General features: G+C 44.4%; 1 protein-coding gene across 1 annotated transcript; it reads left to right on the forward strand.

Moving 5' to 3' along the window:
• The first annotated feature begins 1616 nt into the window (after positions 1-1616).
• On the forward strand, positions 1617-14446 carry LOC100136391 (sodium/potassium-transporting ATPase subunit beta-233). The gene is made up of 6 exons (XM_014152337.1): positions 1617-1915; positions 9843-9971; positions 11818-11973; positions 12319-12503; positions 12752-12835; positions 13012-14446. Exons 1-6 carry the CDS (start codon positions 1825-1827, stop codon positions 13270-13272), a joined length of 906 nt encoding a protein of 301 aa, XP_014007812.1. The 5' UTR covers positions 1617-1824; the 3' UTR covers positions 13273-14446.
• Positions 14447-17066: the final 2620 nt, after the last annotated feature.

Below are 17066 nucleotides of genomic sequence, written 5' to 3' on the forward strand. Positions count from 1 at the left end.
CTAAAATTGAATATTCCTAGAACAGGCAAAGGAACAGCCTGATCTCAGAGCAAAACATATTATATTTGACTAAAATCCATAGCACCATGACATTGGCCTAAGTAAATCCGGAACACTCAAATTAGTATGATATGTTACGTTTGGTATGACAGTAGGTTACTTAAGGCAAGAAGGAAAGGAGCATGGTTAACGCAAACATCTAGCAACTCAAAGGTTGTGTGTTTGAATCTCTTCACAGACAAGTTTAACATTTTAGCAACTTTGCAACTACTTATTACTTTTTAGCTACTTTGCAACTACTTAGCATGTAATCTAACCCTTCCCCTAATCTTAGCCCTTTAACCTAACTCCTATCCCTAACCAGCTGGCTGGAGTGTTTAAGGACATATTCAATCTCTCCCTATACCAGTCTGTTGTCCTGACTTGCTTCAAGATGTCCACCATTGTTCCAGTAACCAAAAAAGTGAAGGTAACTGAACTAAATTAATATCGCTCCACAGCACTCACTTCTGTCATCATGACGTGCTTTGAGAGGCTAGTTAAGGATCATATCACCTCCATCTTACCCAACACCCTTTAATACCATATTTCACTCCAAGCTCATCACTAAGCTTGGTGACCTGTGTCTAAATCCCGCCCTGTGCAACTAGGTCCTGGACATCCTGATGGGGCGGCTCCAGGTGGTGAAGGTAGGCAACAACACCTCCGCTATGCTGATCCTCAACACGGGGGCCCACAAGGGTGCGTGCTCAGCCCCCTCCTGTACTCCCTGTTCACCCATGACTGCATGGCCACGCATGTCTTCAACTCAATCATCACGTTTGCAGAAAACACAACAGTGGTAGGCCTGATTACCAACAACAATGAGACAGCCTACAGGGAGGAGGTGAGGGCCCTGGTGGAGTGGTGCCAGGAAAATAACCTCTCCCTCAACGTCAACAAAACGAAGGAGCTGATTGTGGAATTCAGGAGACAGCAGAGGGAGCCCGCCCCCATCCACATTGACGGGGCCACAGTGGAGAGGGTGAAAAGCTTAAAGTTCTTGGGGTGCACATCACTGACAACCTGAAATGGTCCATCCACACAGATTGTGTGGTGAAGAAGGCGCAATAGCGCCTCTTCTACCTCAGGTTGCAGCCAAACCAAAAACACAAGTTCCCACAACTTCAAAGGGAACCAAATGTGCTAGCTGGGATGGGTGTTTTTCTCCAATTACAATTGAGTTATTGAGGAATGGCCAAGTCATCTTGGCTTCATCAGATGATCATATAAGTATGAATAGTAATTATGTCAGGCCATCATACTTCTGTAATTTTTAACATTTTAAGTTTACCCACATTGTAAATCCCAGTTTGAGTGAATTAGGCCTCCAGATAATGAAGACAATGTTGGCAATTTGTAATGTATTGCTGGCGCTGTGAATAGATGTACTATGCCTCTGAATCTGTATTCATGTGAGTGCTCTTCTGTTGAAATCGCAGGGTCGCATCGTAAAGGACATTCTGACGTATACTACGTCCAAGGGTGGAGCAAAACCCCGCTCCCGACTCTCCACAAACGATAACATTACGCAGAGAGGACGCTCGTTTGTGATTCGCGAGAGCTGGCCCTCCCTCCTAGTTGGTGACTTGTTAAAATAGTTTTCGGGCGGAGTCGACTGCAACTTCGATATATCTGTGTGCAGTGAGTACGCAGGAACAAGCCGTGTACAAGTCCGTCGGTTTTTGGAATTTGGTACTCCGGAGAGGGACGGCAGAGAGAAGCGAAGGGAACTGAATAAAGAAAGAGCACCACACTAAAAGGAACTGAAACACACAGTCGAAAATGTCTTCGAATAAAGACGATGGTGGATGGAAGAAGTTTGTATGGGATTCGGACAAGGGGGAATTTTGTGGACGCACAGGGGGGAGTTGGTGTAAGTATGCCATTCTGATATTTAAGATCACGTTAATTGGGCATTATGGCCGGAGGTTTTAATCGAAATTGTGATGGATCTCATATGGCACGATCGAACGCCTATTGGGTAGTATGGAACGCGCACCGAGTCTTCATTTCATCTTGGTGCATAGCACCTGTTTGATTTGACTTTGCAGCAATGTGTGCTACAATGGTACGGTGTCACCGAGTCCATATCATTGCCCATCGCCACTCGTTGTTCATGGCTCTCCGTGTCTGTGTTGTGAGTAAAAGCATACGGTGAACATGCAACCAGTTTTTTTTGCTCATATTTCACTGTCACTTGTCCTTGCTAGGAACCTACTGCCTTATTCAAAAGAACAGCCTTCCGACTGTTCCAAGCAAAGATGGGTTTTCATTTAAGTCGCACATCTTAAATCAATATGAGAATCCAAATAGGTCGTTGAAAGACGGTGGTGGGAATATGCATAATACATTATTAGAACATGTTATTCTGATGGTTCGAATCCTAATAGTACAGTCGGCTAGTTGATCACACTGCAGAGACGCAGCCGCCTATGCCTGGAAGGAGACTAGAACTCCCCATCGCATTTACATGATCTATAACTATTAGGATGGAATTACACCACATGTACATGCTGTAGAGACTTAGTTTCATTTCCGATGTAAAATGACACAATCAAAGGGTTAAAAATGCATCATAGTCCAAGGTGATTCAAGGTGATGGGGCCTACTTGGAATTATGGAGAGGACATTCCATCTAGTGTTACTATTCGATGTGGATCCTGTGTCACTTTAATTAACAATGGAAATGTATTAAGTAGACTAATTTGACTTTTCTCGTTTCCGTCTGCACCCATGTCTTCCCTCGTCTCAATGTCACACAACTACCCTACATTTTCGGTATTCAGAGGATGACAGGCTGAGCGACAATTCATGTTGCAATTTTGCTTATTTAACTAACGCCCTCAAGTTGGTTGGTTTGGTCATTTACTTCAACTGTGTTTTGTGTGTATTATCTCTTTTTTAATGTTTTTTATTTATTTTGTCATTTTTCTTGTTTTGGGGGGGTTACAGGTACAACATATAATTTCATATTCAGTTCAATAAAATGAGAAGGAAACATATGGAAGTGAGCCTCTAACCCCACTCCCCCAAACCCACCCATTCAACATCTCTCCAACCAACACTGGTGCTCCTAATCCATCCAATGTAAGAGGTGCATCATTTTGAACGATGTGTGTGTGACACTATCCATGACTTTTATGATGACTCGTCTCCATTCGGCAACTTGCAAGATTAATTTAATCTGTCTACAATGCAAGAACATATGTTTTATCTGGTGTGATGCATGGAGAGAGAGGAGATATTGAACCCTCGTCTATAATATGGATAATGTACGCACCCTTGTACCGGCCAATTGTGATCAGGGAAAAGGCATGATCTGGATAAGACGCATTAGGGTGGTTGTGATGTCCTTATAATTCTGCCAAGGAACAGGTGACATCTTAAGTCATACGTAATTGATTGAAAGGGAACTGCTGTCTCCTATAAGATGTGACCCTTTGACATTGTCTTATGCACCACTAGGCCTATACAGTACTAGCTCTGCAGGTCTGGTGGGTTGGGGGACCACTAGGCCTATACAGTACTAGCTCTGCAGGTCTGGTGGGTTGGAGGACCACTAGGCCTATACAGTACTAGCTCTGCAGGTCTGGTGGGTTGGAGGACCACTAGGCCTATACAGTACTAGCTCTGCAGGTCTGGTGGGTTGGAGGACCACTAGGCCTATACAGTACTAGCTCTGCAGGTCTGGTGGGTTGGAGGACCACTAGGCCTATACAGTACTAGCTCTGCAGGTCTGGTGGGTTGGGGACCACTAGGCCTATACAGTACTAGCTCTGCAGGTCTGGTGGGTTGGGGGACCACTAGGCCTATACAGTACTAGCTCTGCAGGTCTGGTGGGTTGGGGGACCACTAGGCCTATACAGTACTAGCTCTGCAGGTCTGGTGGGTTGGGGGACCACTAGGCCTATACAGTACTAGCTCTGCAGGTCTGGTGGGTTGGGGGACCACTAGGCCTATACAGTACTAGCTCTGCAGGTCTGGTGGGTTGGGGGACCACTAGGCCTATACAGTACTAGCTCTGCAGGTCTGGTGGGTTGGGGGACCACTAGGCCTATACAGTACTAGCTCTGCAGGTCTGGTGGGTTGGGGGACCACTAGGCCTATACAGTACTAGCTCTGCAGGTCTGGTGGGTTGGGGGACCACTAGGCCTATACAGTACTAGCTCTGCAGGTCTGGTGGGTTGGGGGACCACTAGGCCTATACAGTACTAGCTCTGCAGGTCTGGTGGGTTGGGGGACCACTAGGCCTATACAGTACTAGCTCTGCAGGTCTGGTGGGTTGGGGGACCACTAGGCCTATACAGTACTAGCTCTGCAGGTCTGGTGGGTTGGGGGACCACTAGGCCTATACAGTACTAGCTCTGCAGGTCTGGTGGGTTGGGGGACCACTAGGCCTATACAGTACTAGCTCTGCAGGTCTGGTGGGTTGGGGGACCACTAGGCCTATACAGTACTAGCTCTGCAGGTCTGGTGGGTTGGGGGACCACTAGGCCTATACAGTACTAGCTCTGCAGGTCTGGTGGGTTGGGGGACCACTAGGCCTATACAGTACTAGCTCTGCAGGTCTGGTGGGTTGGGGGACCACTAGGCCTATACAGTACTAGCTCTGCAGGTCTGGTGGGTTGGGGGACCACTAGGCCTATACAGTACTAGCTCTGCAGGTCTGGTGGGTTGGGGGACCACTAGGCCTATACAGTACTAGCTCTGCAGGTCTGGTGGGTTGGGGGACCACTAGGCCTATACAGTACTAGCTCTGCAGGTCTGGTGGGTTGGGGGACCACTAGGCCTATACAGTACTAGCTCTGCAGGTCTGGTGGGTTGGGGGACCACTAGGCCTATACAGTACTAGCTCTGCAGGTCTGGTGGGTTGGGGGACCACTAGGCCTATACAGTACTAGCTCTGCAGGTCTGGTGGGTTGGGGGACCACTAGGCCTATACAGTACTAGCTCTGCAGGTCTGGTGGGTTGGGGGACCACTAGGCCTATACAGTACTAGCTCTGCAGGTCTGGTGGGTTGGGGGACCACTAGGCCTATACAGTACTAGCTCTGCAGGTCTGGTGGGTTGGGGGACCACTAGGCCTATACAGTACTAGCTCTGCAGGTCTGGTGGGTTGGGGGACCACTAGGCCTATACAGTACTAGCTCTGCAGGTCTGGTGGTTTGGGGACCACTAGGCCTATACAGTACTAGCTCTGCAGGTCTGGTGGGTTGGGGACCACTAGGCCTATACAGTACTAACTCTGCAGGTCTGGTGGGTTGGGGGACCACTAGGCCTATACAGTACTAGCTCTGCAGGTCTGGTGGGTTGGGGGACCACTAGGCCTATACAGTACTAGCTCTGCAGGTCTGGTGGGTTGGAGGACCACTAGGCCTATACAGTACTAGCTCTGCAGGTCTGGTGGGTTGGAGGACCACTAGGCCTATACAGTACTAGCTCTGCAGCTCTGGTGGGTTGGGGGACCACTAGGCCTATACAGTACTATTTCTGCGGGGCTGGTGTGGGCGGCAGGGTTGGGGGTGACTGTAGGAGATTCTAATACTGTACTATGGCTGGACTCGGGGCGGCAGGTAACCTAGCGGTTAAGAGCGTTCGGACGGTAACCGAAGGTTGCTGGTTAAAACCCCGAGCCGACTACGTAAAACTCTGTCAATGTGCCCTTGAGCAGGGCACTTAACCCTAATTTCTCCCGTAAGTCGCTCTGTATAAGCGCCTCTGCTAAATTACTAAAATGCACTGTACCTGCAGGGGCTTACCGGGGCTGAAGTCCCTGGGCCCAAGCCTGTGGGGGGGCCCAAGAGGAAGCAAAATAATATTAAATTGTTTTACAAAAAATATGTGTGTATCTTTTTACTGCAACTGCCAACCACAGGACTCAAGAGCCCGCTCTCAATGAGTGTAGACAGACTGCTGCTGCTGCTCTACTAATCATCAGATGGTGGGAGGAGATGAGGTATGAGGCCCACATGGGTAACTGGGGGGGGGGGCTGCCTTGATTGGGTAACTGATTAATAAAAATAAACTGCATAATAAGTAAATGTGACTGGTCAATTGTGAGTCAAGCCTGTAGAGGGTCCAAGATGCTTTTTTAAAATGTATTTGTATCATAAAAAATAAATAAAAATGATCCAACCACAGGAGCCCCACTCTCAATGTTTGAAATCCACCAGAGATCATAATTTAGCCACAGAAAATGTATAGTTTAGAAAAAAACAACAACTGTGGATTAAGTTTTAGCACGAGCACAGACCAAAATAAAGGAAACGCCAACATAAAGGGTGTTGGGTCACCACGAGCTGCCAGAACAGATTCAATGCACCTTGGCATAGATTCTACAAGTGGACCTAAACCATGCCAGGAAAATGCACACCATAACATGTACTTTGTATCCCTCGTTTACTTAAGTGTTTCCTTTATTTTGGCAGTTAGCGGTATACCTACAGTTGGGAAGGCCGCAGTTTGGGCAGCGTGCTCCAAATATACAGTTGTGGCCATAGACGTATAATCCATAGAAGGGTTTGTTAACCTCTTACTTTGGCAATTTGACTGACTGACTTAAACTCAAGGGTACACTAGCAAGGAATGCCAGTCCTGACTTTAGTGGGAAGTGCCATTTATGGATTATAATTCTATGGTTGGTTGTGGCTGTTGGTTTGCCTTTTGCAGATTTCAAAATACCAAAGCCCTGGGCCTATGATTTCTCATTCTGGACCTGTATACCTGTGCTGGTTTGATGCATATCCCAGCTAGCACATTTTGGTTTCTTGGAAGTTGTGGGAACGTAAGTTTTTGGTTTCCCATTGGTTCTGATTACAAAGTAATGTTTCCTGACCTGTAAAAAATAAATAAAATAATAATTGTTCTGAGAACGGAAGTAAACATTTCACATGTTCTGGGAATGTATTTTTAAATAATTTTTTTACATTTATTTTTTAGGTTGCAGGGAGGTTCTGTGAATGTTCTATGGTTCCCTGAAAGATTTCCTGGAAGGTTTTATTAATGTTCTGAGAATGGAAATTGTAGGTTATTGGAAGGTAATTAAATAATATTTACATTTAAGTCATTTAGCAGACGCTCTTATCCAGAGCGACTTACAAATTGGTGCATTCACCTTATGATATCCAGTGGAACAACCACTTTACAATAGTGCATCTAAATCTTTTAAGGGGGGGGGGGTTAGAAGGATTACTTTATCCTATCCTAGGTATTCCTTAAAGAGGTGGGGTTTCAGGTGTCTCCGGAAGGTGGTGATTGACTCCGCTGTCCTGGCGTCGTGAGGGAGCTTGTTCCACCATTGGGGTGCCAGAGCAGCGAACAGTTTTGATGTTCTAAGAACATGTTTCAATAACTGTTTTGAACTCCAAGCACAGATGGGACACGTCAATTCATTTTCTTAGGCATTAATCATTCAAACGCATAACTTTCTTTTATTTTTTTATTGTTGCACGGTGTCAGTGAGATTTGACACTATGATCTTCTGTTCTCTATCCATGGAATTAGTCCACTGCGCCACCAGGATGCAACTAGCATGCTTTTTTTTTTTTTTTTACTTTACTCATACAAAGTTGTTCACTTTAGTCTATTTAAACAAACCTCAATTTTAAAGGAAGCGAGCACTCATTTAAGACCAGTTGTGGCCAATTAGTGGGTGTGATCAACACACTTATCAAGATAGAGGATAGTTTTGGTGATGCTTAGAATGGAATGTATGTTTTTAAATAACTTTCTTAGAATGTTCTTTGAACGTTTACTAATGTTTTCTTAATGTTCTGAAAACATGACTTAAAATAGAACTGAGGAAACCTGTAGAAAACGTTTTATTTACTTTTATAAGTACTTACATTTCCACAGAACGTTGTTTCTTGAAGCTGCAATATGTAACTTTTTGGGCGACCTGACCAAATTGACAGATCTGTCATTCTCATTGAAAGCAAGTCTAAGATGTGGTAGATCTGTTCCATGTGCGCTATTTCTATGCTTTCTGTTCTTAAGTTTTGTTTTTGCGTCTTTTAGTGTCAGTTTTGTACACCAGCTGAAAATAGTATTTTTGGTTATGGAAAATATATTTCAGTGGTTTAGGACAATGATTCTCTACACTATGCTTGCTTGTTTCGTCACAAATCGAAATTTAGGCGAACTATTTTAAATTTTAGCAACAAGGAAAAGGCGGCGGAATTTCTGCATAGTGCCCCTTTTTTATTTATTTTTATTTTTACGTTCTCTAAACAATTTCAGCACATTACTTTAAATAGAACCATGAGGAAAAGTTAAACGGAGGTACTGCAATTCCCACCTAAGAAACATATGGTTCTCAGAATGTTATGTACTAGCTGGGTATCCTGCACCATTCCCAGAATGTTGTGGGAAGGTTGTATGCAAAATAACCATAGCACAACCACACTCTCACCAAGCTCTAAGAAACATACTGTATGGTTCTCAGAACGTTATGTGCAAGCTGGGTAGTATCTAGGTTTTGTATAAAAGCTGAGCATGCAGACTGCCTCCATTTATTATTGGGACCTGAATGTATTAATTTATTGGTTTATCTGAGATGTGGGCACTATGTTAAGAGCAACCTAGTCTCTTGTGACAGGCCTAACAATTAAAGCTGAGTAGCTGGCTTGAGATTTGTTTCTGGGTGCTGAGTTTAAGAGCAAACAAAAGTGATTTGACAATTGTATTTACTCTGAAGCCTGAAGTTGTTGTTCTCCTGGCTACTACTGTATGATCTACTGGTTACACTTCATTTTCCTGCCCTCAGTGAAGAGTCAAGACAATGTCTACTGTTATAGGTGGATTACTATTTGGAACAGTGGCTTTGTGGTTAGGCTACCTCCTGCTCCCTCCATAGGAGACATGGGATTCTCTGTCTGCATGCATTCTACCTGTATAGGTATCACTGAGCCCAGGAGTGCATCCCGAATGGCACCCTTTTCCCCTATATCGTACACTTCTTTTGACCAGGGCACTACATGGGGAATAGGGTGCCATTTGGGACTCATTCCACTTACGGATAGTCTGTGTACGGACCAGGAACCTTAAAGTAGAAACCAGGTGGGCTTGGATTAGTAGTAGAGCCAGCCAATCTATTTATCCAATTTTTAATATGTTTGATAGTGTTGTGGGCAATGACTGGGCAGTCTAAGGTTTGACGATAGGATAGACACGCATGAGATTGAATTGGTCCAGTTGGAATTGGAACACTGAGGAAACACTTGTTTGACGACACAATAGGCAGACTTGCTGTTTCTCTTTCTAAGCTGTACCCTTCTTGTCTCACTTTGGTGCAAGACATTGCTTGTGTATTTGATATTAAAGTGGTATGCATTTTAAGTCCCCAACTCCACAAACACTACAGTGAAAAATGAAAGTGGGGATCCACGGTCTACGTGTCTGCGGTGTTTAGCGTACTGTACACACTGGCTCTGCAGGGCTGGTTAGGGTGGCAGGGTTGTGTTGACTTGAGCAGATTCTTAACTACAGCAGTAATGCTAAGGTTGGACTTGGGACTTCATTATGGGGAATGATCATTGTTTTTCAGAGCAAATTTAACATTCTACAATTGCGGAATGCTGGAGTTCTGTATGTGGCTTTTTGTATGACTCAACTGAATGAGTGGAAATGGACCTTGTCAGCAACATAACAACCAGATCTTAATTTCATGGCATGACTGGTGTTTGTAGTTTAAAAAAAAAGAAGAAAAGGCGTATGTCACAATCATTTGTCCTCCATCTTTTTCATGGTGATGACCCATATCTCTCTCTCTCTCTCTCTCTCTCCCGCTCTCTCCTTTTACAGTTAAAATTCTAGGGTTCTACTTAATCTTCTATGCTTTTCTGGCTGGAGTATTCATCGGCACCATCCAGGCCTTGCTTCTCACCCTCAGTAACTACAAACCCACCTGGCAAGACAGAGTTGCTCCCCCAGGTAAGGTATCACTGAACACTATACACTGAGCCACTACTGCTGCCTGGGGACAAGGGAGATGGTGTCCAACCACAGTGGCTTCGTTTGAAATGGCACCCTATTCCCTACGCACTGGTCAAAAGTAGTGCACTATGTAAGGAATAGGATGCAATTTGGGCTGCAGCCAGAGTCTAACATGCATGTTTGTATATCTCAGAGGGCTGGGTTATGTCCGTCAAACATCCTCTTATTGAATTTCACACTTTAACTCGTTAAGGGAGTCCCACTGTGAGTTATCAGCTGAATTGACTTTAGCACTGTATGGGCCAGAGAGCAGGCCGGCACAGTACCGTTTTGAGGTCAGACACAGAGGACTCTTGTCTTTCAAGTAAACAGTGGGTGTCATCCATGCATGCGGAACTATTTTGTTACTGAATCAGTGTCTATGGCCCTGGCTCATTAAGGCTAACTTGTACAGTAGTATGCTTACAGTAGTATGCTTACGTCCAATAACAAACTGGTGAAATTCGATTTTTTTTTTTGGCAAAGATGTACAGAAGTGCTTCTGTCAAAATGAACTCTGGTCTAGTAGTGAACTGAATCCTTGATGTGTTATTCCAGTTACTGCAGTCCTACTGTTTAAATGCTCATGTCGTATTGGACCACTGGTGTAGGTAGTGGGTCAATTAATTCCCCTAAAGTAGGAGCTACATGGGTGGAGACATCTCGTCCCAATTTGTTAGGGAGTGTAGTGTTTTAAGAACGAGAACTGTTCCACATTACTGGACGTTGCATATTCCATGTCTTTCTCCACAGCTTCCTTTTTCTGAGCGGTGTAGTCCGTTTCGCTGGAGTCTGTTCTGATCACGTGGGTGTGAAATGGAGGGAGAAGTGCTAATCGTGAACTTTACATTGTGGTCCCCTAACAGAGCTCTCTCCTGATGCCTTTGACTAGAGTTAAAACAGACCGTGAAGTTCTGGTAGTCATTGCTTGCTTCCTTTACCAGTGAGAGCTCTGTGGTAAACTGTCAACGGCAGATGCTATTCTCCACTTTATTTTCTCCCCTTACACAACACAACCCAATCCCACAGCACCAGTGCCCTTCCACAGAGCATTAACCCTTTCCTGTTGGGGTTTTCAACCATCACATTGTCGAAGACTAGTAAGCTGCATTTGAATTGGGTCTAAGGCCAGTATCTCAGTCATTTGTCTGTCTGGGTATATATAGCCATGATCTGCTCAGGGAACCTCCATTAGGAGATGAGGAGAGGTAGCTAGGCATTGATAGTGCGTTACTTTCCACAGGAGGCCTGATAACTGGGCCAGGTCGTCACAACGAAGAGGTTTACTCTCTTCAGACTCCTCACCTCACTCAGTCCAGTTAGAGTTCTCTTTAGTTTTCTGGTCATGAAAGATGGAACTTAGAGTGGGGGCTAGGATGGGCTGGTTGTAAATAAGGAAGTAGAAGAGAATAGGGGCGGACGTGTTTTGGATCTTGTGCCGTAGCGTAGAGACAGTTGTCTTTTGTTTGAAATTGGCTTTTCCCTTTTACATGACCCGTCTTTCCTGCTAAGAACAATGACAGGGATTCACCTTGTCTTCCTCTTCAAGACTGTTTTCCAAAGTGTGGACTCTTCAATGGATGACTGCCTCACTGAAAGACTTCATTAGAAAGCAAATTACACCGACTGTTCTTAACTGGTTTCATACTCAGTAAGGTTATCTATGTAACTGCAGTACTATTGTGAGTTAGTGTAAATAGAATGGTCACAAGTCCACTGAAACATTATTGTCCTATTATAAAAGTGTGTATTGCTAATAGTACTTTCTCTACTTCTGAAACTGATGGTGACTGTCTGTTGTCAGGCCTATCACACACCCCACGCTCCGACAAATCCGAGATCGCCTTCAACTTGAATGATGTGGAGACCTACTTGGCTTACACCAAGGCCATGCGAGAGTTCCTGGTTATGTATGACGACGACAAACAGCGGGACCAGATGAAATACGAGGATTGTGGAGGTACAGGAAGTGTTCCATTCCGCTCTCTACCCCCTCCCCCTAGCTCCTAGTCCTACCCCCTGCCATGACACAGACCTGAGGTGCTCAGTGTGGTGGAAGCTCTACTTAGATGGAGGTGGTACCATCATCTTCTAGCCTTTTGCTTATTGAATCCTTTCTGATGTTCTAACATCAGGTGGGATAGGAACTAAGTGGCCAGGACATGGAATGGAATTGTGTATTGGCTTCTTCAGAGAGAAGGTGTTTTTTAGATTTTTGTTGTTGTTGATGAATTAGTTGAAGCGAGCAGCTGTGGCTTCTTGTGCTCAATTGTTTATTTGTGATTTCTCCTCCTCCTGCCTTCAGAGAAACCGGAGGACTATAAGAACCGTGGCGACCTGGAGAGTGATGTGGGGATCAGGAAGGCCTGTCGCTTCCAGAGGAGCTGGCTTGGGCCTTGCTCCGGCATGGAAGACAGAGAATTTGGCTTCCAGGAAGGAAAACCCTGCCTGATCGTCAAGCTGAACAGGATCGTCAACTTCAGGCCAAGGGTAAATATCCTCAGGACATAGCTTTCAGGCCTTATCAACCAGGACATATGAAAAGTTGACCTCTTGTACAAACTGGTCACTTTGATATTTCCAGTGGCCCCTGGTTAGTTTATGCATATTTCCCCCAAAAGTAGTAGTACATTATTGAATACAAAATCTACATAAACTTTCTTAGGTAAAAGTGTTACTGTTTTTAGCAGATTGTTTTGCCTCCTCGCTCACTGTGTACCTGTCCTCCATTCTTTCAGCCCCCCAGCTCCAATGAAAGCATCCCTGAGGGAGCGCAGACCAAGGTCCAGCCCAACGTCATGCCCATCTTCTGCACCAACAAGGTACAGTACGCCAGACACAGAATTAGATGGAACCACATCGAATCCCAATTGATCATTCCAATGTCGGTTAAGTTTTTTTTAATTGTAAATGTGTTTCTGGGTGAAGGTCAGATGTCGGAATGACCAAAATGGCACAGTCTTTCTCCTTTTGACTCTGTCACCCAATCTCTTTGCAGAGAGAGGAGGACGCCGGTAAGATCGGGGAGGTGAAGTACTACGGCATTGGGGAAGGTTTCCCCCTCCAGTATTACCCCTACTACGGCAAGCTGCTTCACCCCCAGTACCTGCAGCCCCTAGTGGCCCTCCAGTTCGTCAACCTCACCATGAACACCGAGCTGCGCATCGAGTGCAGAGCCTACGGAGAGAACATTGGCTACAGCGAGAAGGACAAGTTCCAAGGAAAATTTGACGTTAAATTCACTGTCACCAACTTATGACCACAGTTAGGTTCATAGCACTTTTTCTCTCCAGCCCCCTCTCCCTCCCCAACCATTTCTCAAAAGTAACAAAATAATTTAGGAAAGGGAGTTGGGGTGGAAATACGAAGTTAAGTTAAAAAAAATCACAACTAGTCTTGAACAAAACTCATAACATACGGGACGACACTTCATCTGTCTGCTTTACACTGGCTTCTGTCTAGGGTTAGAATGTAAGTCGCAGGAGGAGTAGCAATAGCATAAAGTATTTATTCTACTGTAAATGAAGAATATTCCTTGAGCCATGGGGACATGTTTCATTTATGACTGTAAATTGTAATTCCACTACTGATGTGTAGCGAGCAGTGTTTTGTCCCCCCTCCGTATTGCTGCCTTGTGTGGTTTCTATACATATTTTTGGAGTGTACAGTGCAGTAGTCGCATACATTGGTCCTTTCCAAGCCATGTTGTAACCTGTTTACTTATGTGAGCAAGCTTTAGCAGTCCAAGATGTGTATATACTATATATGAATACTTAATAATTTAAAAAATATTGACACGGTACTCTGATCTCTTCTGACCCGTGTGAGGAAAAAGGCTGCACTCCAGGGAACTAGGCCTACTCTTTCCTTATTTTTGCCTTTGTCTGATTGATTGTGAGAATTTTCACATCCCTTTTCTTTTAGAATCACTTAAATGTGGGATAAGGGTTTTATTACGCTATTGTTTCAGGCTTTTACTTCCTTTTCGTTCTGTTTGATTCACTCTTAATGTCGAGTTGTGTCCGGGTTGTTGGGCTACTTTTGCCTTTTGTACGGCAGCGGTGCTGACTCCGCTTTTTAAAGATGATTGTTTTGCTCAATTACGTCACGTCATCTCACAACGTGGTGTGACTTTCTGATGAATGTTTTAGCCATTTTACATGGTGGAAGGAGTTTTATATTTATGCGGTTGTACTTTTTTTTATTTAATTTTTTCTGCAGAAAAGTATAAATACAATACCAAAGTCACTGGTCCAAGTTGAGAATATTATCAGAAGCAGTGCTGTACCCCATGTTTTTAGGATTTCTTGTCGATGTTAAATGCTAAACGTCAATGTCTAACACCAGTCACGTTATCAGGAGTTCTCATCCGCTCTTGTCATTTATTTAATCCCAGTAAGAAAAAAAACTGAAATAAAATGATGAAAACACAACTTTCTTTATTCCAGTTTCTCTCAAACAGGACCAATACCCCGCTGTAAGGACACACCGCACTAGTCTAAAGTGGAGTCCTCTCCTTGTCTCATTTCCTTTCAATATGCACTGATCTGAAAGAACAGGACAGGTAAAAGGACAAACCCCTAGCTATAACCTCTGCTTTAATGCTGTGACCTTCCCTGTCATTTCAGATCAGTGAGGATGGAAATGGAATCATATCAGACCGTTGTATTCCTACCCTAGTCTGGGACTGTTCAGTGAAACAAACAGTCTGGTAGTATCTAGTGTTCAGAGAATAGTGAGGATTGGCAAGGAAAAGGGTTGTATGTTTATGTATATGGACCCTGCAAAAACACTTGTTAGATTTGAAATGCCCTTAATTAAAAGGAGACCATCTTCATCCAAATGGACTCCTTATCAACTCTAACCAGATGCTAACAGATCAGGGAGGAATAAGTGCTGCCAAACCAGCTCCCCTTGGTGCATCTGCCCTTCCTCTCTTTTCCTCTCGCTAATGACTGTCAAGGTCAACTCGGTGCATTTCAAAAGACTTGATTGACCTGTTTGTTTTTTTTGCAACAACGTGACACAATAGAGAAACCGCTTGTCAAATGATTCTTTTTTTTGTTACATTGTCGGCTTGGAAAAGACTACAAACCACCTAGAAATCAAGGATGTTACAGAGAGCTGTCAATGCTAAGTAAGGGATATTATGTTGTTTTTGTTGCTACTAGCCCCAGTTGCCATGGTTACCACAGCTCATCTCCTGAGAGACTGCCATGGTTATCGCAGCTCCTCTCCTGAGAGACTACTGCCATGGCTACCACAGCTCAGCTAGCCTCCAGGCTTATGACACATCACCTGGGTGACTGACTAAAACCATGCTGCTCATTCTTAAAAATAAATAAATGTTTTAACTAGGCAAGTCAATTAAGAACAAATTCTTATTTATAATGACAGCCTACCCCAGCCAAACCCTAAACCAGACGATGCTGGTTGGCTTCCAATCACGGTGAAAAAGCCTGGAATTGAACCAGGGTCTGTAGTGACAACTCCAGCACTGAGATGCAGTGCCTTAGACTGCTGCGCCACTCGGGAGCCCATGTGGAAAGGACTAGCCCTTGATCATGACTCTCAGGTCCATTTCTTTACACATAAGAGTCATTGGACAAAGGCGTCTTCTGTATTGGGGAGTTTTAAGAGCCCCAACACTCGGTCTGAACATTAACACTCATCAGAACCTCATCTTTCATATCAGCAAGAAATCATTTTATAAAAACAAAAAGATAAATTGATAAACACCTTTATAGGGTTAGGATTAGTGTTCCCACACGGCCATATCGCCAGGTTTCAGCACGTGTTTACCAAAGGGAAGACAGAGGGACCACCTGTGCTAATGAGCATGCGCCGAACACCTGTGTGTATTGGAAGAAGTCCTCCAGAAACGTGTTGTCACTGAGAAATACTGTCGGCTGCAACTGTGATAAAGCCTGTTAAAACAGTGTACAGCACAGGAGGTTGGTGGCTCCTTAATTGGGGAGAACAGGCTTGTGGTAATGGCTGGAGTTGAATGGTATCAAATACACCAAACTAATGGTTTCCAGGTGTTTGATGTCATTCCATTCGCGTCGTTCCAACCATTATTATGAGCCAACCTCCCCTCAGCAGCCTCCTGTGATGTACAGTAATTCTATATTTTGTATTTGTGAAATTAGTAAGTAAATGGCTTAATGTTTCGAGAACCGGATCGCTATTCATAATCCATACACATTTAAATGGAGTATTTGGCTGTTTTGAGCCAGTCTACCTCAGAAGATAACAGAAGGTCCTTGGACCTGAAGGAGGAAAGGTAGGCTCCTTAAGAGTTCATCTTGGACTACAGAAAGGCTAGCTTTGAACTGAGGGCTCTATTCAATATGGAAAGCTGAAGCGTTACTGATTCAGCTATAGAAATGTGAAGGTAATTTCCGATTGCGCCGACGTCCAGCGTTTCCCGCGAATGCAGTCTCCGCTAAAGCGGGAACATTGCCTTTAAATTTCAATCACGCTATAAAGCTGAACTTTGGGGATTGAATAGGGCCCTGATACAGTTTGGCTCTAGTTCTAGTTTTATCAGAAGAGATGTAGCTTGTCTTAAATAAACACTGAGGTTGTTGTGAGCAATCTTCAAGTCAAGTACAACACAGTAATCTGAGGGATGACAGCCATGTTGGGTAGCTGAAGTGTTTCCTTCCTCAGGCCTACCTGCCTTGTTTGTCAGTTACTCCACCACCGCAGGTTCCTCCTCTTGGAGTCTGTCTCTAACACACACAGCAGCTGAAACTTAATCCCAGCAACTCTATTTGGGTTTTCCATCAGAAAGGCTTTTATGAATGGGAGCCCTGTGTGTTTGCCACCGGGACCTCAAATGAGGAGGAGTGGAGTGACGGTGCATTTTCCAACCGTCTCAGTAGTGCTGTGACAGGGCCAGGGTGAGGGTGTCCAGGCAGCGTAGACTGACTGGTGGACTGACTGCCTGTTTGCATCTGAAATCGTACCCTATTACCTATATAGTGCACTACCCCTGGTCAAAAGTAGTGCACTGTATAGGGTATAGGGTATTATTTTTAACATAGT

Source organism: Salmo salar, chromosome ssa16 (assembly GCF_905237065.1).
Source record: "Salmo salar chromosome ssa16, Ssal_v3.1, whole genome shotgun sequence".
In the NCBI taxonomy this organism is placed as follows: Eukaryota; Metazoa; Chordata; class Actinopteri; order Salmoniformes; family Salmonidae; genus Salmo; species Salmo salar.

Coding starts and splice junctions, on each gene's coding strand:
- LOC100136391 (XM_014152337.1), top strand. CDS start 1,825: ATGTCTTCGAATAAAGACGATGGTGGATGGAAGAAGTTTGTATGGGAT. Junction 9,972..11,817: donor AGACAGAGTTGCTCCCCCAG/GTAAGGTATCAC, acceptor GTCTGTTGTCAG/GCCTATCACACACCCCACGC. Junction 11,974..12,318: donor GAAATACGAGGATTGTGGAG/GTACAGGAAGTG, acceptor TCCTGCCTTCAG/AGAAACCGGAGGACTATAAG.